The sequence below is a fragment of the Puntigrus tetrazona genome, chromosome 4, assembly GCF_018831695.1.
Source record: "Puntigrus tetrazona isolate hp1 chromosome 4, ASM1883169v1, whole genome shotgun sequence".
NCBI classification, from domain to species: Eukaryota; Metazoa; Chordata; class Actinopteri; order Cypriniformes; family Cyprinidae; genus Puntigrus; species Puntigrus tetrazona.
Genome location: NC_056702.1, coordinates 492,662 through 517,153, shown reverse-complemented (window position 1 = coordinate 517,153; position 24,492 = coordinate 492,662). Strand labels below are relative to the sequence as shown.

Sequence of the window (24,492 nt, the reverse complement as noted above, 5' to 3'; positions counted from 1 at the left end):
TCTCTCTCTCTCGATCGGTTTTACTTGGAGTGATCACTAATGTCCTGGCGATGGGACAAGGTCACCTTCCCCTTGGCCCGTAATGAATGCTGGGCACAGAGGAACAGCTTGATTAGGTTCTGTCTGGGCCGCTAATTCAGAGAGCTCGGCTGAACAACAGTGACACACACACACACACACACACACACAGCACATATCATCAGCGCTTAGTCACCCGGAGAGGACGCCTCTCCATTTCAATGCAAAATATTAAAATGTGCAATCGTGAAATGCATACAGCGTGCACGCATCAGCCGCTTCCTGGCTTTCCTAACTCGTAAAGCATAGAAACACGAAGCGTAATGAACGTTAATGATTGCAGCGCCCGCGACGGCCGATAGTGGCTTTATCTTGTTGTTGAAGGAGCGTTCCTGAAGTCCACATGAAATGGCGCATTTTTCTGTCATAATGTGGCTTATTAAGATAAAATATTAAATGCTATGTTATGTTATGTTATTTTCATGCTGTTGAAGTGCAACCCAAAAATAAAGGCAAAAAAAAAAACTTTAATAAAGCATCACGTACATAAATAAGAAGGTGAAACATTTATTTGCTAAACATAATCTGCGCAAATCATGCACTATGTTGTTTTTGTTGTTAAAACACAAAACCAAATAGCATAAATATGTAATATAATTAAATAAATGGATGCAAATATATATTAAAAAAAAAAATATATATATATATATATATATATATATATATATAATAAAAAAATATATATAGTGCTGTCAAAAAGTGCTGTAAAAGTTTTCCTTTACATAATATACAGTATGTGTTTGTGCTGTTTATTTATTATGTATATATTAAAACATACAGTATATATAGTTATTCATGGAAATGCTATTTTATATTTATTTTCTTCTATTTGATATTATATATAACTGTAAGAGCGTATTTGAAGATTTATATCTAAAATATGTGAAATACATTTATGAAAACAAAATATGGAGATAAAAAATAAGTGTTTTGTGGGTGTTACACCTGTGTGTTTACTTATTAAATTATTTTTGTATATATTTTTATTAAATTTATGCATGCATATGTTTGCGTTTATATTGAAATATACATCACACACAACCTTTTTTTTCGCATGCGATTATTCGCAATTAATCTTTTTTTGACTAATTGGTAAATAAATGCAAAAAACGTATACGAGTAAACATAAAACAAGAATGAATGAAAGTGATTTGCACTGGATTCTGCTGTGAAAATCTGCTGAATGAGTTTTTTGTGAATGATTCTTCCTGTTTGTGTGTGACTGCCGTAGCTGTGGAAGGCCGTACAGTAAACCGAGGCACGGGGACGGCTCCATGGACGCCGGAGACCGAACACAACAGTCAGGTATCGCCGCTGAATTTGCATTTAGATGCATTTCACTTACGATCCATTTTGCTGCGACGATCTGCGCTATTACGGCCGGATCCCGGCTTGAATCTGAATTCAGATGTAATTGGTGTCTTCGCGAGTCTTTCAGAGCTGTCGGTCTGCTCGAACGCGAAATATGACGAGAGGCGTGATCGGGTTTTGCAATTGCAGACGAGCCGCTGATATTGTCGTCGGACTACGACAGCACCTACGAGACCAACCACAGTGACAGCAGCGACTTTGCACAGAACGAGGAGGACAGAGAGGCTCGCAGGAAAGCCTGCGGGACGTTCCCGCTCGCCGAGGTACAGGACTACTTGATTTTTTTTTTTTTAGCACTGCAATTTAGTTCAGGCAGGTGGGCTACAAGCGGCGAAAACACTGCATAAATAATAAGCACAAAATGTGTCATGCACAAAAATACTGAAACAGCGTAGTGAATAATCAAGTATACCCTGAGGAAAGCAAATTAATAAAGTTAATAAACTGGCATTAAATCGTCATCCAAACTAATCACTATAGAATAATTGTTCATCAAAATATTTTTTTTTCCTGTGCATATATTTTAGTATATTACCTTCCCTGCTGCAAATTGCTGATCAAATAATACATATTATTAAACTATTTAAATTTGTATCTTTAAATACATTTTATACTTTGTTTTCATGCAATTTTAGGGCCAGGATTATTAAATGTTATTGAATAAATAATGCATTTTATTAAACAATAAAAGTGCATAGATTGCATTTTCTATTTTGATTATATTATGTTTATTGTAATGATATTTATATATATATTTTAGTACATTTTATTAAGATTATTGTATTAATTTAGTTAAAATTTTTATTTGGTATATATATATATATATATATATATATATATATATATATATATATATATATATATATATATATATTATTAATATAATTAATATATATATATATATAATTATAATTAATTTAAATAATAAAAATGATTATCGATGTACAGTGATATGCTGTATTTTCATTCTCATGTTTCTGGTCTGTGTTCGAGGATCTACAAGCAGTAGAGATACACAGTATAAAGCGTTGAATAAAATATGCAGTATTCATGCAGTCTGCAGAAAATATAAAATACAACAATAGCTTCGTTACGTGCAATTCTCAAGGTTGTTTGTTCCTGCAAAACTAAACCGTCATCAAATAGTCATCAGAACTAATCACCGAGCATTTGATTTGTTTTGGCTGTGGTGGCTGGATGATCTTTTTGTGTTATATGCCGTTTTAACTGCTCTCTGCGGTAGTTTCATCTGTGCCGCTTGATTTTGTGATCTTGAAATGGGGTTTTTTTGGTGTAAGATGGCACCGTCTGTGATCTGAAATCATTTCCTCTGCAGGACAAGCCCATCTTGGCCCCGGAGCCGCTGGTGATGGAGGGCCTGGAGCCCCTCATGAGTCAGATCAACAACTGGAACTTCCCCATCTTCAGTCTGGTGGAGAAAACCAACGGCAGATGCGGCTGCATCCTCAGCCAGGTGACACACTGACATCTAGTGGAGACACACTGACACACATACACCAGATAAACCAGGACCCTTACATCCCACCGTTATCATTAAATAATGTATTGCGTTAAAAATGAGTTTTTTTAATTTATGAGATGATTAAATGATCAGGATTAAATACTTTTTTTTAAACCGTAACTTAACACATTTTCAATTCTTATAGAATAAACGTACTTTAAGTAATTGTCAGTGATGTTTTGTTTTATTTAATTTTATTTGTACTTTTTTTTGCATTCTATTTTTGTATGATTGAATATATTTTTTTACAGAGGAAAAGTCTAATTGGAAAGCTTTTTAAATTTATTCAAACAAAAATTTTTTTTCCAAAAATGTCAATTATATTTTTTGTACTTTTATGCATTATTTTATGTCTAAATGTTAAGTTCAGGAAGATTGAATGATGATTAAATGATACTTTATATTAAATAATAAAGTATTATTGCATAGAGCACATTTTCTGTTTTTTTATTATTTTTATATATTTTTATTAGTGCTGTCAAATCCAAATCCATATATACATATATATATATATATATATATATATATATATATATAAAATTTTATATATGTTTGTATACTGTGTGTATTTATTGTGCATATATAAATACACACACATTATTGTATATATTACAGAAAAATGTGTTATTTGTTAAATGTTAAATGTGTATATATATTAAATTTATTTATAACAAATTCTGTGAATGTAAATGTAAATATTTTCAAAATTTGTACAGTAAAAACTCTTTTTTAATTTTGGATGCAATTAATTGTGATTTAATTAATAATGTTTAATAATTATTATTGAATAAACAAATGCAATATAGCTGTTCATTAGTGCATATTTTCTATATTGTGTCATATTTTGTATATATATATATATATATATATGTATATATATATATATATATATATATATATATATATATATATTTATATTACATTTTAGTAAATTACACATTTTATAAAAAAAAACTAAATGAGTATCATTGGATAGTTTCATAACATAGCAAAAACACTGACTTGACAAATGCATAAAAATAAAACTTTGCACGTTAAACCGTAACGGTAGCATTGCCGTTTTGTTTAGATGCTTTAACCCTTTCCTTTCGGTGTAGGTGTCTTACCGGTTGTTTGTGGATACGGGACTCTTCGAGACGTTCAAGATCCCAGTGAGGGAGTTCATGAACTACTTCCACGCTCTGGAGAACGGATACAGGGACATCCCTTGTGAGTCGCGGTGCTGCGGGAGACATGTTAACAATGAAATAAAGCGGTGATGTACAACAGATGCCGTGCGGCTTCGCCTCCAGAGAAATCGTCCGTTCTGTCCGCTTCTGCTGTGTTGTGTCTCCTTCTAGTGGTAGTTGACGGTATTAAAGCTGGTCTTCCTCCTCAGATCACAACAGGATTCATGCGACGGACGTGCTGCACGCGGTCTGGTACCTCACCACCCAGCCTGTGCCTGGTTTACCCACCCTGACATCCCTGAGTGACTCGGGTAAGACGCCTTACCACACAAAGCATTGCACGCCTGTACTTCACTAGTGTATATTTAGTTTGAATACTTACTTTTGTATTGATTAGATGCATGCTTTTTTATGGATTGCTGTTTCTTTGCTTATATATGTAACGTCGCGGTCCTATAATGCATCAGTGTTATTTAATATCATTCAGATGCTATTGTAGTTATGACTCATATTAAAATCGGTTTGTATATTTGTGCTGCTGATTTAATTTCAGTCAAAGTAATTGTGTGTTTTGGCCTTTTTTGTGTTTTTTTTTCCATATATAAATCTAACTGTACTGTATGCTTAGTTTACAAAACCTGTATTTATATTTCAGTTTTAGTTAAAAGTTAAACAAAATTAATATTAATATTATAAATATTCATTTAATATTAATTTAATAATATATTATTAAAATTAATATTGCCAACTAGCTGAAATAAAAGCTTTTTATTGGTGTGTGTATATATATATATTTTTTTTTTTTCATTTTCATTTAAATTTTAGTTTGTGTGTGTGTGTGTGTGTGTGTGTGTGTATATATATATATATATATATATATATATATATATATATATATATATATATATATATATATATATATATATATGTATATATGTGTGCATGTATATGTATGTGTCTCACAGAGCTAGATAAAATAAATAAAATGCTTTTTATATTTGTTTTTGTTAACAATAACATAATGTTTGATGAAATCATATTTTACAACGTAAACTAACCTGCAGTTTTAATATGCACATATCAGTGCTCATTAACGCATGCCTTGCAAATGTTTATTTTATTTAAATTTTTTTTAAATAAAGATTATTGTAATATGATTCAAAAGATAATTGCTGTCTTTCTAATTCAAAACGTAACATTTAATTGAATGCGTCGCTTGCCATTTCTTTGTAATTTTTTAGCAGGTCACATGGTACATTTATTTCAGGATTTAATTGTAAGGGAAGATGATGATGAAAACTAAATGATTCATCGGCATAGAAAAATGAATTGGCAAGTGACGCGTTAAATGTGGACTGAAATAACACGTAAAACACACCTTTATTTACAACTTATTTACAGAAGCAACTTGAAATGATTTCTTACACTGTAGGTTCAAACAAACCAAATAAAGAAACTAACGAGAGTGTGTGTGTGTGTGTGTAGACTCTGACGGGGGCCTGGCCCTCGGCTGCACGCGGTACCTGATGTCCAGGACGTATCCTGCGGAGGAGGAGGGTTACGGCTGTCTGTCGGGCCTCATCCCCGCTCTGGAGCTGATGGCGCTCTACGTGGCCGCTGCCATGCATGACTACGACCACCCCGGCCGGACCAACGCCTTCCTGGTGGCCACCAGCGCTCCTCAGGTGACCCTCCTCGTATCGTTATCTCAGGCACACCTCACGCTTTACCACTGACTAATAATCAGAGGTAGAGGCAGAAAGTACCTTCTGTTGTAATTAATAATGATAATTGATTTAATGAAATCGAAGAAGACTGGTTTTGTTTGCCTTATATTTAAAAATACTGTGAAGCATAGAAGTTTTGACAAATTTGTTAAGTGTAATTAACTATTATGTATATACAGTTATATATACATCAACTAGTATACTAGTGTGTGTATATATGTGTGTGTGTATATATATATATATATATATATATATATATATATATATATATATATATATATATATAAAATATAAAAATATATATATATATATATATATATATATATATATATATATATTAAAAAATATATATATATATATATATTTTTTTTTTTTTTTTTTTCTTATTTTCTTATTATTTTGTATTAAATTGTCATTTATTCTGTGAATTTCCAGCATCATTACTCCAGAAATCCGTGTAATATAATGATTTGCTGCTCAGTTAATATTAGTCATCAGTTTTGAATTTTTGCTGATTAATATTTTGTGTATTTTTTTAGAACAGAATGTTTCTAAGAACAGCATTTATTTGAAACCGAATCCTTTATAACATTATAAATGTTGTTACTGTCAATTTTACTTCATTTCATGTGTCCTTACTGAACAAAGTTCACATTTATTGTCTTTTTATTTAATTTCTTCTGGTAAGAATCAGAAATGTTAAACATCCAATCATATTTGAATGATTATCTGAAGGATCGTGTGACGCTTAAGATGCTAACAATAAGGCTAAAAAGTCATTTAATCGCAGAAAAAAATAACATTTTACTATATATTCAAATAGAAAACGGTTATTTAAAATTACATTTAAAGAATAATATTCCATAATAAATTTTAATGTGAACAATTCAAAATAAGCATGTGTTTTTTTTTACATATTGTGTTATACTGAATAACAATGTAACATTATTTTATTATTTTATTGTCCAAAAACGTATTTGAAACCTTAAAAGCTAATGCTTTGCTTGCATTCAGTGTGCTTTCTATGGACGTAAAATCACTTCTGTGAATGTAACGTGTGTGTGTGTGTGTGTGTGTGTGTGTGTGTGTGTGTGTGTGTGTGTGTGTGTGTGTGTGTTTATACTGTGTGATATTTATGATGCTACGCACAGCTGTTGTTCTCAAGCTTCAGTGAATGTTCTAGGCCTTGAAACGTTTCTGTGTCTTCGAAGGCCGTCCTTTATAATGACCGCTCGGTGCTGGAGAACCATCACGCGGCGTCCGCCTGGAATCTGTTCATGTCACGGCCCGAGTACAACTTTCTGGCCAGTCTGGACCACATGGACTTCAAGCGCTTTCGCTTCCTGGTCATCGAGGCCATCCTGGCCACCGACCTCAAGAAACACTTTGACTTTCTGGCCGAATTCAATGCCAAGGCGAGCACCTCTGATATCCGACACGCGTATACATACATACAGAGCGACGAATGCTGCGCGTTTTATTCATGTTTGGTGTTTGCAGGTGGGAGATGACGGCTGCTCGGGCATCGATTGGGCGAACGAGAACGACCGCCTGCTGGTCTGCCAGATGTGTATTAAGTTAGCGGACATAAACGGCCCGTTGAAGAGCAAGGAGCTTCACTTGCAGTGGACGGAGGGCATCGTCAACGAGTTTTACGAGCAGGTCAGTGCACGCGAGCCGTTTCCGTGAGCGACAGGAAGACGGCAAGGATACGCTGTTGCCTGGCAACCGTCCACATCCTCCTCGAGCGCTGCTGAAGGAACCTGCTCGCAGCTGTAATGAGAATGTAGGGCAGAAAGTGAGCAAAGTTTTGTCTTCCGGAGAACATTTCTTAGCAAAACAAGCTAATGAGTGACGATAGGATGCATATCGGTGCACGATATTCTAAAGAATAACATGTTTTTTTGTGCAGCTGACGACGTTTTGGATAAAACTGAATCCTGCACTACATTTTGTCCATTGAAAATCCTTTTATCAATCAGAAATATGTCAGATTAGAAGAGCACAATGCAGACGCCTCTCCTATTTTTATGTACTTTTTTATTGCAGTGTAGTAATAATGCATACATTTTTGTCTTGCTGTACAGTACAAATATCTAATAATATGAGATGCATTTACTTGAGGAGCAAGACGACGTATGATGTTGTAAGTTATGATATATTTGTTTCTCAGAAAAAAAAACAGTAAACTTAATTCTAAGGGAATCCATTTTTCTGACCCCATTGGCAGACATTTTTAGAGCATAAATAGAGAGAGAGGGAGATGATTATGTACAGTATATCTTATATATTTTATATATCACCTTATATATCACAATTGCAACATTATATATCATAAATCACCTATAAATGACCAGTTCATATTGAATAATTCTTAGTTTATATCTTGCAATTCTGCTATATATCTCATAGGTTATATGTCATAATTTTTCTTTATATCTCGCCGTTCTGAACTTGTGTCTCGCCATTATGAGTTTATATCTCACGGTTTCGATGTATATCCGGCAATACGTCTCACAGTTTGGCATATATATCTCACAGCTGTGCAGTATATGTTCATATCTCGTAATTCAGAATTGAGCTCATGCTTGCATCTTTAAAACAAACAAGCAAAAAATGATCTTTTAATGGTTTCGGGAAACAAGATTTGCTCTTATTGTGAGCGCGAACGCTTTCATATTAAGTACAGTCTCAAATCCATATATTTTGGGTGTGTATATACACATAAATGCTAAAATGGCACTTTTCACTATTTTCAAATGCTCAGAGTTAATGAAAGTGCATTCATTCTCATATTATCCAAAGCGTTAGACTGACCGCTGTTCAACCAGTCGTGATACGGTGTCTTCCGTTAGCGTTTCTCAAAGAGTTAAGGGCTTGTTTGGATGCCAGCGATGAGTAATAAAACACTGTGTCTATTATTGTGAGGAACACAGAGCGAGGATGACCCAGTTGTGTCAGGACCCCGTCACGGAGCTACAAAGCGTCATATGACCACCCCTGGCCATATTCAGAGCATTTCAAAAGGGACCAGAAATTATATGCTTCAAAGGAGCTTGTTTTCTCCCCTCCCCGTTTCGTTTCTTGAATGATTCATTTCTCCAGCACTTCTGAGTAGCACCTGACAGAACACGGCGCACATACATTACTGCCCTCTGACGACATCGGCCCGCGGTTGCCATGGCAACGCGAGACCTTGCCTGTTGTTATGCCGCTCTCATTGTTTATTTCCAGGTACTGCGGAGCATATGTTTTTACACCGGCTATACGAGCGTCTTCCGATCCGCGATGCCTTTTTGTTTTTCGATACTGTAATCTCAAATAAATAATAAAAAGGCCAGACCTCGCGTGGCTGGGTGCATTTCTCTGTCCATGGGAAGGCTGACCTAGTTTTTTAGCAGTCGAATGTCTGTGAAGTATGTTTCTCTCCTGAACTGGAAAAATCCAATCAAGTGTGTGACTCTTCAGCTGTGCTTGAATATACTGAGCATAGTGTTCCCTGCCTGGTAATAGCGTTATTTGTTTAATGTAATAGATGAGTATAAAATAGCTGCTGCAAAAATAGAGTTTCCTCTGAAGATGTGAATAAAACTGCTTCGGATCAGATTAATCTGCGCTACGGAGCATTTATGAATCGAAATGAAATGCATACTTGCTGCATCGCTGAATGCTTTTCTTCTCTCAGGGTGAATTTTAAAGATGGGAAATGATACCGATTTCATATGCTTGCTTATATGAGGAATGCTGTGTGCTGATATCAGTTCCCCTGATGCTCTTCGTCCAAACACTGCTAGAGAAGGAAGCGCAGATGAAGGACAATATTAGTTTCAGCTGATTTAATTTGGCCCCAGAAGATTTTATTTATAATATGGAAACTTGTTTTCGACATGGGACAAAAATATCACATTTGCCGCTTTTTGTCTCACAATATAGGCTTTGTTCAGTGGTATAAACTTGCAATTTTGTAAAAAAATATATATATATAAATAAATAAATAAAATAATAATAAATAAATATTGCCATAAAGCCTGACTGAACCATCTTACAGAGTTAACCTAAATTTAAAAAAAAATTTTACTTATGTTTACAAGTGTTTTTTTCTTTTCATTCTGGTGTTTTAGGGTGATGAAGAGTCCAGTTTGGGCCTTCCCATCAGCCCCTTCATGGACCGCTCAGCACCGCAGCTGGCCAAACTGCAGGAGTCCTTCATCACACACATCGTGGGTCCTCTTTGCAGCTCATACGATTCAGCCGCTCTCATGCCCGGCCACTGGGTCGACCCTCTGCCCAAAGAGGCTGAAGATGCTGAGGAAGAGACGGATGAAGAGGAGGAGGAAGACACGCCGGAGGAAGACACCTCCACCAGCTCTGAACTTTCCCGTGAGTTCACGCTTTTCTCCTCAGACGTTATATCAAGTTCAAAATCTGGTTCCAATTGCTTTGTTGTGGGAGCACTGACTCATTCCTCGTTTATTGAAGGTTAGCATATCCTTTTTTTGATTTCCATCACAATCACAGATCAGGACACACTTATGTGATGTAAATGATGATTACAGACTTATTAAATGTAATTTATGTAAAGAGAACTTAAGGCTGCTAGTCAAAAAAGACAAACTATATTTAGAGTACTAACATATATATATATATATATATATATATATACAAGATTAAATGTATTTGCATGTAATTTAATGTAATTTAATCAATACATTTTATTTTTTATTATTTTTGTATATTAAATGTTATTTTGTGCATCAGAAGTATTTGATCAGTAAAAACACATTGTCATTTCTGTTTTTTTTTTTTACATGCAACATTTGTCTACAAAAAGTAGTCACTGCTAAGACAAACTATGTTTGCAATGCTAAATAACATATAGAAAACAAATATTACTTTTGCATTATAATTATGAATATAAACTTTTCATGTGGATCACTGTGTATTTAAACAGTAAAGAAATAAGATCAAATATGCCTTTGTATTCATTTAATTCTATATATATATATATATATATATATATATATATATATATATATATATATATCGTCTACATGCTCTGGCACATAGATATATACACATAGCTATATACACACAGATATATATGTAGATCCTTACGTATTGCAGCCCATAGAAACATTCACTAATGAGGAATCTATGTATGTTTGGGTGAACTGTCCCTTTAAATGTGTATTTAAGAAACAAAAACATTGCAAGTCTGTTTTTTTTTTTAATATATCATTTATGTGTTTCTCTGCAAAAACAAAAATTGAAATCTCACTTAAAGTTCCTAGTCAAATATTTATTTTATGAATATTATATGGGTGGATCAATGTGTATTTAAGTAATGAAGGTGCACTACGTGTTTGATGTTTTTGTTTTTATGTGCAACATTCTCTACAAAACAAAAAGCCATTAACACTCTCCTTCTTCGCTGTGTTTACCGTAGAGAAACCAGCACCCAAGAAACGACGGAAAGTGTTCTGCCAGATCACCCAGCACCTGCTGGAGAACCACGAGATGTGGAAGAAGGTCATCGCTGAAGAGTCCCAAAGTCAGACCGAAGGGGAGGAGTCCACATGCCTCACTAACACCCCTGAGCCAATCCTAGCCATCGACGAGGAGGAGGAGGAGCCAGGGAGCAAGGAGGAGCCTGCAGACGGCCAGGAGGAGGAGTCAACCGAGGAGGAGGAGGAGGAGGAGAGTCCTGTACCTGACGAGACACACCAAACAGAGGAAACAGATGGCACGACTGTAGAAGATGACGCGGAGCTAATAGGAAAACAAGAGGAAGACGAGAAAGAGGATCCGGAATGAATTACTTGCCGTTTTTAGACGTCATCCTAAAGCGTTTCATCGGCAAGCGAGACTTCTAAGAAATGGTTGCCAGCACATCACTTAGACACAACACTGTAGATGCTTGGGGAACATGTGCCTAAAGGAAACAGGGTGGGACGGGGTGGATCGGGATGAAGGGTTTGACTAACAATGAGCAGGCGGGGAACTTTTGAGGTTTGATGCTAAAATTGGGAGTTCTCCAGGGGGTTTCCTATATTTTCTAGACTTACGTTGGTCAGTTTTTTGCAAGTCCTTCTCCAGCTGCACCTTAACCCCCAAAACGACGACAGGGGTCCCAGTGACCTGAAGTTTTGCAACAAGCATTTCCGAGGAGCTCGCATGTCAAAGTCAGGGGGAAAACAAGAAACCAATCCACCATCGTCGGCAGCGGACGAAAGCAAACGCTCCGAAAACTGCATGCGTTTGTGAAAAGATACACTATGAGTTTGCGCGTCTGTCCTGCCATTTGCTCTTTAGTTTTGTTGGTTTTGGGTTTTTTTTTTTTACAGCAAACGCTTGCGCCACTGTCTCATTTCCGAAGGCGTCGAGCCCTTCCCTTCCCTCACCTTTCTCCCTTGGCATTCCACGAACTGAGATTTTGCGTTTCTCAGGATCAGACTGTTTTTGGAGAACTGTACAAGGAGTCATTGGTTTTTACAGACTTTCTTGCAGCTTTCTAATCTTTTTTGGATCTTGATTTGTGGACAAAGGGAATCTTTAGTTGTTTTTTAAAACTCTAACTTCTTCAAAACGCCAATGGCCTTTTAGCCCAATTGTTGTTTTACCAGGTGATTTGATATATATAAATATACATATATATATACACACACACACATACAAATGCATAAGGCGTGCAATAGTACATCACGTCATCCCTAGTCATTGTACCGTCCGAAACTACAGACGCTCTTATTCTCTCCCTCCTTCTGTTCTTGCATTTAAGCTAAGTTTGAGAGCCAAGTCGACAGCTCCAACAAGTTTGGCTGATCAAAGGCGCAAACTGGGACAACGGGAAGGCCTCAGGCTCCCACGTTCCCCCGCAGTCGCATGTTTTCCCTCCGAACAAGGCTGTGGTTATGCTTCACAGTCGTCTCACGCAGTGGTCATGCAGGAGATCCACAGCCCAAGGGACGAAACGCCGAACGCCGTCCCTCTCACATGAGAGCATGTGTCGCACATGAGATACGTTCACCGGTCAACGCCGCTGTTCGCATTTGCCTTTGATGTGCCGAAAGAGGCAGATTGCTCGCGACGGCGAGATGAAACACTTCTGCGGGCTTAATCACCTCGGGTCCCATGTCTAATCGGACGCCTTCAGACGCTTTGAAGGAGAGCCAATTAAAAACGTCTAGGTAGGACGCGACGGTCACGTGCTCATCTTTGAAAGCCCCCTTCGATCGCAATGCGGTGTAAGCCTTAATATTACCAGGCAACGTGGTGCAATGTAGTCCGGCGAATTATTTAAGCAATACCGACCCTAAGTGTACAGCAGATTGGTAGCGTTTCCGATTGCACTTTCTTTTGGTTGCTGTGTACATCTCACACAGCTCAAGCGTGCGTGTGCCAAAAATGACTTCAAATCCATTCTCCCCAAAGTACCAAACCCCATCAGGAGCGTGTCGAGGCCGTGTGTGTGTGTGTTTGCGATGCAGCGTGAGTGCTTCTTATTTGTACGTGGCCCCAGTTTTAGAGGGTATATTATATTTCTGCATTAGGCCGTAGATTTGTAACCCCAGGCCGGAGATATTAACCCTTTGGTGCATGAGTTATTAAATCACAAATTAAAATAGTCTTAATGTTTTTTTTTTTTTTTTATTACCTTTCTTTTTTTAAAAAAAGGAAAAAAATATAAATTCCCAGTCTGCATTAATGCATCTTAGAACATTACTGTCCACTGCAATAAAAGGTAGTAGTAGTTATGTGGTGCTTCACTTTCGTTTGATGGTTTGAATTTAGGTTGCCATAGTAAGCATACGAAAAAGCATTATTGCAGTGAATTATCGATAAGGGTCAAAAGTTATCAATTTAAAAATAGCCTTTGAAGGTATGCCCACTGTAGACAAATCCTAAGAGTATTGTTAGATCCCCTGAATAAACCATCATGCCAGAGATATTAACGTTTGGTGCATTGACTAAAATAAAATAAAAAAATAGTTTCCTGAATCAGAATTAACTTCTCATAACCTAAAATCAAATCCTGAGAAATAAAATCCCCTTAAATATGTCACTGTAACTCAGAGATAGAAATCCTTTGGTGCATGAATTACGAAAATCAAATTAAATAAAATTAGTGTTTTATTACCTTTTTAAAACAAAGTACTATATTCCCTTTTTTCCTCAAAATAACACGTTTTGATAGTGTTACTGTTCATTGCAATAAGAGGTAGTAGTTGCTACTTGTCTTGGTTAATCACTTTTTTCTTGCCATTTTATGTTGCCATAATAAAACATATAATATAAAAGGATTGAATTATGGATAAGAGGCAAAGGTTATCATCTTAAAATGACTTTTTAGGATCTATTAATTGTAGGATTAATTGATTAGTTAATTGTAAGATATGTTAATCATCATACATCACAGTTGCTTTCAGTGTTTATTTCCCAAAACCAAATGAACTCATCATTACCTACAATTGATTCTCGTGGAATAAAAACCACCAAAAGACATTATTAAATCAATATACCCCAGGCCAGAGATATTAACCCTTTGGTGTATGAATTGCTAAAATCACAAATTGAAATAATCTTTTATTTCCTTTTTATTGAAACAAAAACAAAATCATCCCCACCCTCTTTTTTTCCAAAAATAATGCATTTTAGATACATTACTGTCCATTACTGCAATAAAAGACAGTAGTCATTACTTGGTGTATCACTGTTGATTGCCATTTTGAATTTATCTTGCCATAATAAAATTGTCACAATGAATTTTGAATTAAGAGTAAAAGGTTATCACCATAAAAATGGCTTTTAAAGATCTGTAGTGGACATCATGCATCAAAGCGTTAAATTATACAACTTCCTATAATAATATCATAACTTACAAGCAAATCCTGGGAATTGAAATACCCCTCAATAAATGATTTCACATAGAATTATGTGACATTATAGAAGAATCTATTATGCAATATAGCCCCGCCCCTTTCATTACTTTCACTCCGTTTGGGAAGTTTCTGTCGTCTAGTGATTAGCATAAGAGCAGTGGGGACACGTGGCGACGTGGATTGGGTAAAACCAGTCTTTGACGATCAAAGGTCATCGGTATTGATGTCTTCTTCAAAGATGCCCAGATTTGCTTCCACCCAGACAGTATTCAGAGAGACTTAAGAAAAAACTGTGGAATTAGCCAGCGAATCCTACACGCTCGTGTGTTGCCTCCCATCGGTCAGCTTTCAGCTCTGATCTGCGTTCGGTGGCACTGATTCCAGATTCTCGAGTCTTGAGAAACCGCTTTGGACTTTTTTTTTCGTTAAATTCATCTTTTTTACACATAGCAGATGCCCTTAGGATGGAAATAAATTACATTCTCCGAGGTTCGGCTTAAAGGGGTCATCGGATGCAAAATTCACTTTGCAAGTTGTGTACACGTCCATCCTATAATGGTGGGGGTTTTTTTCATCCCCTTTCTCAAATCAGGCTTTTCTGGCCCCTCCCACAATAGTTGATTGACAGGGCAGTCTTACCTCAGCTCCGCCCTGAGTAAGCTGTCGTCCGTCTGTCATTGCGGTGCAGAGGAAGACGAGGTGTCTCCTATCGTTTAGTTGTTGGATGAATGAATATAGCATTCGTCATTTAGCCGATCTGCCCAAAGTGTCTGTATTTGTGCAAAACATTCTAGGTTTTTTTATAAAGCCTTTCCTAATAATGTGCTAGTTAGCCAGTTTCACGACTGAAGTTTAAAATCCGAGAGAGGGGCGGAGTCAGCAGAGCTCATTAGCATTTAAAGAAACGCGCACTAGATCGGCTTGTTGGAAAACGAGCTGATTTTGACAGGGTAAAGGTGGTGTTTTTTACACCATCATTGAGAAATTAGTTTTATATACTTTTCATTAAGTCCCTGAAGAATCCGATGACCCCTTTAAATACCTGTGCAGGTGTTTCCAGAAATGCACGATTGTGTGTGACGTTTTAGTCTGATAAGCTTGCTTCATCCTTCCAGATGGTTTTGGTCGAAAGCCGGATGAGACATAAAGAGGTTACACGTCTCACTTTTTCTATTTTTCCTTTGTATTTCCTGTTCACCGCTCGTTCCTTCATCTTCAGCTCTATGCGTCTGATAACCGTGTCCACTCGTTTCGTTCACCTCGGGAACCAAACAAGCTTTACACCTCTCTGAGAAAGAGAAATGAGACTTGTACTTTTATATATATATATAAATATATATATATAGTCTGCACTTCACTGATGAAATAATTATTTTTCTTCTCACTTGTATCTTGCACTTAACACATGTAGCAATACCTATAGAAAGGGGAACTGTGTAAATCACCAGTATTCGTAAAGTGAAATATTCATTTTATCGCTGATTGTTGTTCCATTTTGTATAAAACGATATTGTGTACAGGTTAAAAATGAAACGAAACAAAAACAAAGCCAAAAAAAGGGACGAAAAAGATGAAGACGACAACAGAAGTCTTTTAGATAAACATTATTTATTTTTACTGTTTTGTAATTTAGACACTATACTGTAGCTCCTCTATTGCCAGACTTACTGGAAGTGCCTCTTGGTATAATGTAACATACAGAAAATATATATTGAGATTATTAGAACCTGTCACAAGCTGAACATTGTGGATGTTGTAATGTGAATACAGTTTAATAATACGAGTGAAATACTGTGGTATTGAATGTCTCTGTGTTCTTGATTATTTCTTTCTCGCTTCATTGATTTGCACCGCTTATTCAAGACAAAAAAAAAATCCAGTTTTCCACTCAACAAGCTCAAAACAAAAGGATAAAATGTCGAATATAGAAGTTGAGCGGGTGCATTTGTCTTGAAAATGACTCGTGTCTCAATCGAAGTCAAGGTAAGATCCCACACACATTACACCAGGTCAAATTACTCTTATATTCAAGGAGTAGTTCACCCAAAAATTATTTTAAGGTCTTTTCTGAAAATGTACTCAATCTTCAGGCCATCAGAGATGTAGATGGCTTTGTTTTTTCATCAGATTTGGAAGAAAGGTATCCTCAATTCTTGCTCAGCAATGGATGCCCTGCAGTGAATGGGTGCCGTCGGAATGAGAGTCCAAACGGCTGATAAAAACATCACAATAATCCACAGCACACTGGTTAACATCTTATGAAGTGAAACGCAGCATCATTGACACCTTTTCATGTCAAACCTTCTCTTTTCTCCGAAATGCGTGTCCATAATCAATAACGATGCTTCCTCCAGTGGAAAGAGCTGTCTTGCATCAAAATCCATCCACATGTTTCATTTCGTGATCTGTGCATATTTCTCTCCTGATTCAGATGAGATGACGATGCTATCATTAGAGGACTCGTATTTTAGCTGAAAGACTTCGTTTGAAGTTAAAAATGCCTTGATGTTAACTGATGGACTGGAGTGGTGTGTATTACTGTGATTCTCATTCTGACGGCACCCATTCACTGCAGAGCATGCACTGGTGAGCAAATGGTCGCTATGTTTCTCCAAATCTGTGTTGCAAAAAAAAAACGCACTCAGCAGCTTCACCGAGCTCATTTAAATCACTTTCAGTTCAGTTTTTACTCGTAGCGCCCATCTACGTTTAGGGTGCTTGCCAACCTGATGCTGAAGCATTTTAACGAAGACCAGAGTTTGAAGAATTTTTATTCGGCGTAAGGCATTATGGCTGTTTGGCACATTGTTTGCTTGTGTAGAGAAAGGACACTTATATAAGTGGATTATGAACAGGGCTTTAGGGACGTGTTGCTTTGAACTCATTAGTAGCGGATTTGTCTAAAACCATAGACTTTTTTTATGCTGACAGCCACAATGTTCTGAATCAGCCTTCTGAACGTCAGCTTTTTAGACGTACAATGAGATTAATCGTGTCCCTGGCATCGACGTGTGCATAATTCATACGTGCACATCTCACTGCGTCGCACAGAAGGACATGGCAACCTTAAACTGCAGCTCACCCGGTAGGCCTACCAAGCGATTTACTTCGTACTGCACTGAGTCCAGAATAACAAGATGACTGAGTGCGAAGGCCTGGCTTGTGTGCCGTTCCTTTAACTTGCCCTGATCCAGGTTTAAGCTGTTCTCATCCTCCGGAAGGTTAATTGCAGTGGGAACTGAGCTGAGTGTGCGCTGGTCAGGAGCGTCGCTCGCATCCTCTGACCGGTGGAAGACGTCTTAAGCGCTCTCGCTAATTGGAGAACCTGCTTAATCCAGACTCCACATCAATGGAGGAGTCGGTGTTTCTGTTGGAGCGTGTAGCTGTGACCGTGATCATCGCTGATCGACCGAAACTGTGAGAACGACCCCTCGTGACCTCAGTGTGAGCCTTTTCATTAACAAAGAAATGGTTCAAATCACATCCGCTGAAAGTTTGCTTTAGTACAAAGTTTGAGATTTGTTTTGCAATAGAATGTTTTATATTAATATAAAAATAGTAATTATAAAAAATATATCATAATTAGCTTTTCTACTTTTATTTTCAGCTATTATATATATATATATATATATATTTTTTTATATATATATAATATATATAATTTTTTTTACTTCACTACATACACTACTTTTTAGCTTTAGTTGTCTTTTATTTTGCTTTTAGTTTTATTTATTTATAGTTTGTAATTTTAGAATTTATTTCAGTAAGTGGTCAAGTATTTTTAATTGATATTTTGTTTTATATGCTATTGTAACTATTGTTAATATTCCAAGTTAGCTTTTATTTGAATTTCTTTTAAACCCTTTTTTCATTACTTCTAAAAATTAGGTTTATTTCAGTTTTAGTTCTGTTTGAATTTTTATTTTTATTTATTTATAGCTAGTAATTTTAGTGCTTATTTTTTTCAGGTGCTATTTGATTTTTCTTTTTATAGTTTTGATTAATGATGAAACTTTACAGTAAAGACACAAGATTGTAAAATGTAATGTTTCTATAAGTTTAGTTAATTCCTTATAAGGATGGCCATAATGTGATTCATTAATGTTTTTCTTAAAGTTGATGTCCAAAATAACTGAACCGGACTGAATTACCTGAAGATAATATTGAGCTGTTAAACTGGTATAGATCATGCCGATCACGTGAGCGTTAGAGACATCGGTAACATTCAAAGGGAAGTCATGTTTCCTTCCAGTTCACCTTCTTCAATCCCTCTGGTATTTCTGTGAAAGTCAGTGTCAAAAGCAATTGTTTCTGACAGATATGCCGTGCATGAATTACTCACGAACAGTTAACTTTATTGGCATTAGTTCGGGATCCAAAATCTGAATTCAGGCATGAATAACATGAGCTGAACTTCAGTTCTGAGACAAAAAAAAAAAAATATATATATATATATATATATATATATATATATATATATATATATATATATATATATATATATAATAAACTTTTCCTCACCTTGTTCTTTAAAATATTACATTTAATTAAATATAGACTGTTACACTTACTATAAACATTTTAAGGTAATACTTTCATACTAATCATTTGTAACCATAAATACATACATTTAAATTGTTATCATATCATGTCTCATATCATATATATGTCATGTTGTCATATCATACATCATATTTTTTCCTGTGTGTTTTCCTATAACGGTTCAAGCTAAATCTAGACACAATACAGGACAATTTCCACAGTATATAAGATGACATTTTCTTTTTACCGCCTTTGTTACACTTGAACATAAATGACAGCTTAGAAACGCAGCCTGTTGTCTTTGCATCGCGCAGGTTTTGTATTTGTTTTTGAAACGCTGATCATAGGCCGTACCCGGCGAAAATGATCCACAAACAAAACTCAAAAGCTAAGATTCATGAGCTCAGATCAACGAGGCCTGCAAAAAAAAACCCTGCTAATTGAAAGGAAACAATCTGACGAAAGATTAAAATCAAGATTTGATGTTAATATACTTTAATGAGTTACTTGCAAGCAATTTCGCGACTGGTCTAACACTACAGGATTTCCAGCAAGTGAATATTAATTACCACTTCTGAAAAGCAGTTTTTGAAAATAAGTTTCTAGCTCATATTTAGGAGTAGATTATTAGTGGTAACTATGGCAGAAATGTACAGTACGACCCATGTTGCTTATAAATGTCACGTAATCAAACATATTGACCCTATTAACTGCGATGATTGTATGCTGTCATATTGTTTTATAGCAAGATTTGGTAATTTAGCTTGTTGCAATGCAAATAGTTTTGTAAATTGTGTTTTGGGATTCAATAGGCTCACACGAGGGGGAAAAAAAAAAAGCCAAGCTCGTTTTAATGTAGCAACAGTTGCTTTGCTAGGATTGGTCGGTGCTGTTTTAAGGCGGGGCTTAGCGAAGGGTCGGCGGAGGATGTTGTTTTGCGCGATGCTTCTCTTACTCCTGAGTTTATTTCTCAAACCCAGGCGGGGAACGTGTATCATCAGTCAGTCTGGCGGCGGTCCCATCTCAAACAGTGAGTCACGGGGCCCGGACGCTGCTCCTCTCCATCGAGGTCATTAGGAGCGCAAGTGATGCATGAAGCAGCCTCCTGAGCAAGTACTGCAGGTGACGCGAGGAGCGGGGAAAATACACAATCACAGATCATTTTTAGTGCTAATACTTTCTTAAACACTGTCTATTGAATCGTTCACAAGCTGCTTTGTCCTGGACGAACTAGAAGATGCTTGCACGCTTTGTTTCCTGTGGATCGGGTAACTATCCGCCTCATCTAGTGCACTTTTTGCCTCATGAAATATACTGTTTCCGTGTGCTATTTGAGTACCATTGATGTACTATACATTTTATCATTAACATTTTGAATCGATGTATTTTTCGTTTATTTTTGGTTCGTTTTAGTCATTTTTAATGTGCATTCCTGCAGTTGTTTTTTTTTTTAGTACATCAAAAACTAGACAGACATATTTAGTTTTTTTATATATTTGTCACGTTCAAGTTAAATCATCTTCAGTTATGTTCATTTATATATTATATTAGATTGCATTGCAAAGGCATACTTTACTCATGATTGGTAAATAGAAAATGAATTGCAAAATTAATAATTTCAAAATCAATCCTTCTGAGAGTGAAATGATGATTACTGTGACTAAAATCATAGGCCTTTTTTTATCAGTTATTTTAATAGAAAACTGTATTCCTTAATTATATTTTTTAGTATAAAATCAATATTACTGTTAATTAGGTATGTGTTATGTATTATTAAATAATTGAATGCGATTACATTTATTATTATTATACTTATTCATTTTTGATTATATTTTAACCATAAAAAAGATGGATAATGCATCTCAGCTTCATCAAGCTAAAATATCAGAAAATTAACAGCATAATGCTTTATATTTGGAGTCATGTTTGTTTATGATTTCTAAAAAAATCCCCATTTCTATAAGGATAACTATTATACGAGGATTTCGGCAAATCCGTCTGACAGCAACTTTTGCTCAAATATTACCAGGCTCAAGTTGTCGAGCGATATCTGGTGCAAGAATTAAACTCTGAGTCAGGACAATTAGCACATTATTCATATTCTCAGCTGTAATTATTATTCTAACGTCATAGATTATCCTGTGCTTGTTTTGTCATGTTGCTGTAAACGGGCTAACCCAGTTATAAAGCGCCGTGTCAAGAGTACGGAGCTGAAGTAGCCGCTTGTTCGACAGGCCGCTGCGACGGGTGAGAATGGATTAGTCCAATCCTATTAGAAATACCAGGCCAAGAATTCTGCCGTACTCTCCAAACCGTCTCAAACCACCGTAGACCACGAACCGATCACTACCGGCCCGAAACCAGCCAATCCCCAATGCCTTATTTTAGCTCCGTTATACTGACACCTATATTAAACGGCATATCAGTTACACGGCAAATGAAAAACCGGATCGGAGAGCTTGATTGTCTTGGGCAGGTGGAGGAAATGAAACGCTTAATCGCATCCAAATAAAATGTATGTGTGTGCGCTGTGTATATCTATTATACACGAATGCACATGCATGCATGTAAATATAAAAAAAAAACACACACAGTGCATGCACACATCATATGAGCCTTTATTTTGAATGCAATTAAATGTTGCCTGAAAATGCGCTGCATATTTGAACAAAAATATTTTGTTAAAATTATACAATAATTTAAATTTTAATATAAAATAATATAGAAATAATATATATATATATATATATATATATATATATATATATATATATATATATATATATATATATATATATATATAAATAATATTAATAAATATTACAGTAATTATATTATTAAATCAGTCATTTTTAGCCTATGGTTTAATTAGACTCTGAATGTATATGCAGTCTGTTGATGTTGGTATAGAAACCACTGCAGTGTGTTTGTCTGTTGAATGCATGTTTGCTCATCGTTTCTAAAAATCCCCATTTCTCTCATTTCTTGAAAATGTAAATACGTAACGCATCTTCATTTTCCATTTACAGCGGTTATCAGTGATGAACACGAAGTAGGCGGGGAGCGCGCATAACACCGTAATGCTCCACGTAACTGCATTGATTCGAAATCAGAAATACAGAGGCATTCGGTCCATTTAATGGCTTCATCCTTTGGGTGCTTTTGAGTCTGCATGGACAAGCCGCGTATATTAGCAAGAATAGGATGTGTATGATCCACAGTCAGAAGGTTATAACAACTGTCATATTATGGCTTGGTCATCTCCATGGAAACAAGGCAATGTGCATTGTCTCTCCTCTATCCACCCTTTCCTGAAAACGTGTTATATGAGGACTCCGTATCGGCTGTAAGACCGAATAGATGGCATGTTATTAAAAAGAAATTAATGTTTAAGTAAATAGCATGCGGCTGAAAGAAAAACATCTGGCGGGGGATGAATGTGATTCCGTATGAGCACACACACGCTCGGCCAGCCGTTCCTTACAGAAATGTTTATCTCTGGAGGTCCGGGCTCCGTATCGATCGGGACGGAGGACGGATAAACGGCCTTGAGGAACGACTGACTTTGCTCTCACAGTTTGACATTTTGCTTTGGCGCTGAAGGAGTCTGTCTCTCGCATTGACGTCACTTTTGATTCGCAGGCACGCTTTTCCTGAAACGAGCTTGGAAACTCAAGCAAAGGCAAGTGAGTTATCTCTTTAACTGGTTCTGTTCATTTTAAATCTTTAAACCTGACAAGGATCACTTTTAAGACAGGGTCTTTTTGCATTGACACACAGGCTCGTTTTAATGTATATTGCACAATAATCACGTTATGCTAAAACCGATGTTCTCAGAGGCCTTGTGTTGAAACTGAAAAGGACCTTAAATAATACATAAACCCATTTAATAATAAAAATTGCATTTGCATGCTTTTGTTTGATTAAAATAGACTTTAAGGTCTAAAATAGACTTTATCTAAGAGCTTGAGATCAAATAATAATTGAAAAATGTCACATTTAATTCATAATCTAATATGTTAGTAACTTTAATGCAAAATAATGAATAAAGTAATAATAAATTGCTTAATGTTTGCATGCTTTCAATGTTCTCTGACATAAACACATTTTACAAATTAAGATTAGTTGTGGTATATTAAAATTGACTATTGTCTCAAAAGATTAATTAAAAATTAATACGTTAAACTGTATTATTTTTTATTTTTTTATTTAGTATTAATAGTATTTTGTTTAAAAAAATTAATTAATTTAAATAATTTAATTATAATTATAATCATAATAATTGTATATTTTCATTATTTTAATTGTAATATGTAAACATTTCTGTATGTGTATCTGTATGTATTGCAATTACAATTAATAGGTTAATAATAATTGCACATAATAATATTCTTTATGTTCGTCTGACATGATAATAATAATAATAATAATAATAATAATAATAATAATATAATACCAATATTATATTAGAACAGAAGACCACTACAATAAAATGATCAACATGTAATCGTGTTTTGGGGCTTTTTAAAGAGCCCTGTTGTCTCTCAAGGGTTAAATACACACTTTGTGTTCCTCAGCATGACTTTAATGTAAATCATGACCGTGTGCGTTCACGTGGAGAACTTTCATCCGCGAGCACCGTTAAATAACGCGAGGCTTTACGCATCGTTACAAGTCACTTCACGAATTCGCAATGACCCAGCGCTCCGCGAAGAGCCGCGTTCGTCCGACCTGCTCGAGCACGACAAAGTGCGGCCGTTTCACGAAACCGGCGGCGAGGCGGCGAGCGCGCGTGTGATGTGATCACCCCGAACCTCCGTGCGCGCTCATCACGTGCTTCGGCTCAGCGCATCCAGCCGCTTCGAGCAGAAGAAACTATCTCACCTCTCAGGAAAGGCTCGCGAAAAAACCTACAGGGCTGACGTCAAAAAGATTAAACCGCTCGGACGCGTCGAGCCGAACGCGAGGGAATCGGATGTGAGTGGAAGTGTTTGGAAACACCTCCAGGACCAAGTGCCTTTCCTCGTCTCCGGCAGCCCGTGGGAAGTTTCTTTCCATGTGAAAACCATCTGACACGTATCATCTGCTCCGTACGCGCTCGGTCTGGACCGCCGGGGACACTCGCGTATCCGTAGATTGTATAACGACCGCGAGAAGACGAGACCGGATCGCGCGTCGGTTTGCGAACTGTGAGATCCGGTGAG

At 36.2% G+C, this 24,492-nt stretch overlaps 2 protein-coding genes across 8 annotated transcripts in view; both read left to right on the top strand.

Annotated features, from left to right (window-relative positions):
- The window catches only part of pde3a (phosphodiesterase 3A, cGMP-inhibited), a 79,742-nt gene extending 63,192 nt beyond the window's left edge, over window positions 1–16,550 (top strand). For all 3 annotated transcript variants that reach the window (XM_043236980.1, XM_043236978.1, XM_043236979.1), the window contains 10 exons: window positions 1,310–1,383; window positions 1,579–1,712; window positions 2,786–2,923; window positions 4,069–4,180; window positions 4,350–4,451; window positions 5,626–5,825; window positions 7,079–7,282; window positions 7,368–7,529; window positions 9,989–10,247; window positions 11,314–16,550. In XM_043236980.1, the coding sequence (XP_043092915.1) occupies window positions 1,310–1,383; window positions 1,579–1,712; window positions 2,786–2,923; window positions 4,069–4,180; window positions 4,350–4,451; window positions 5,626–5,825; window positions 7,079–7,282; window positions 7,368–7,529; window positions 9,989–10,247; window positions 11,314–11,681 (1,753 nt within the window). In that variant the 3' untranslated portion in view covers window positions 11,682–16,550. The remainder of the gene's footprint in view (window positions 1–1,309; window positions 1,384–1,578; window positions 1,713–2,785; window positions 2,924–4,068; window positions 4,181–4,349; window positions 4,452–5,625; window positions 5,826–7,078; window positions 7,283–7,367; window positions 7,530–9,988; window positions 10,248–11,313) is intronic.
- Window positions 16,551–20,285: 3,735 nt separating this feature from the next.
- The window catches only part of slco1c1 (solute carrier organic anion transporter family, member 1C1), a 32,830-nt gene continuing 28,623 nt past the window's right edge, over window positions 20,286–24,492 (top strand). Inside the window, exon 1 of one of the 5 annotated variants that reach the window (XM_043236909.1) lies at window positions 20,286–20,410. The gene's annotated coding sequence lies outside the window, so the exon portion shown is untranslated. Of the gene's footprint in view, window positions 20,411–20,434; window positions 20,557–22,521; window positions 22,975–23,912; window positions 24,488–24,492 lie in introns of those variants that run through there. The other 4 variants (XM_043236908.1, XM_043236907.1, XM_043236910.1 and 1 more) reach the window with 4 other exon arrangements.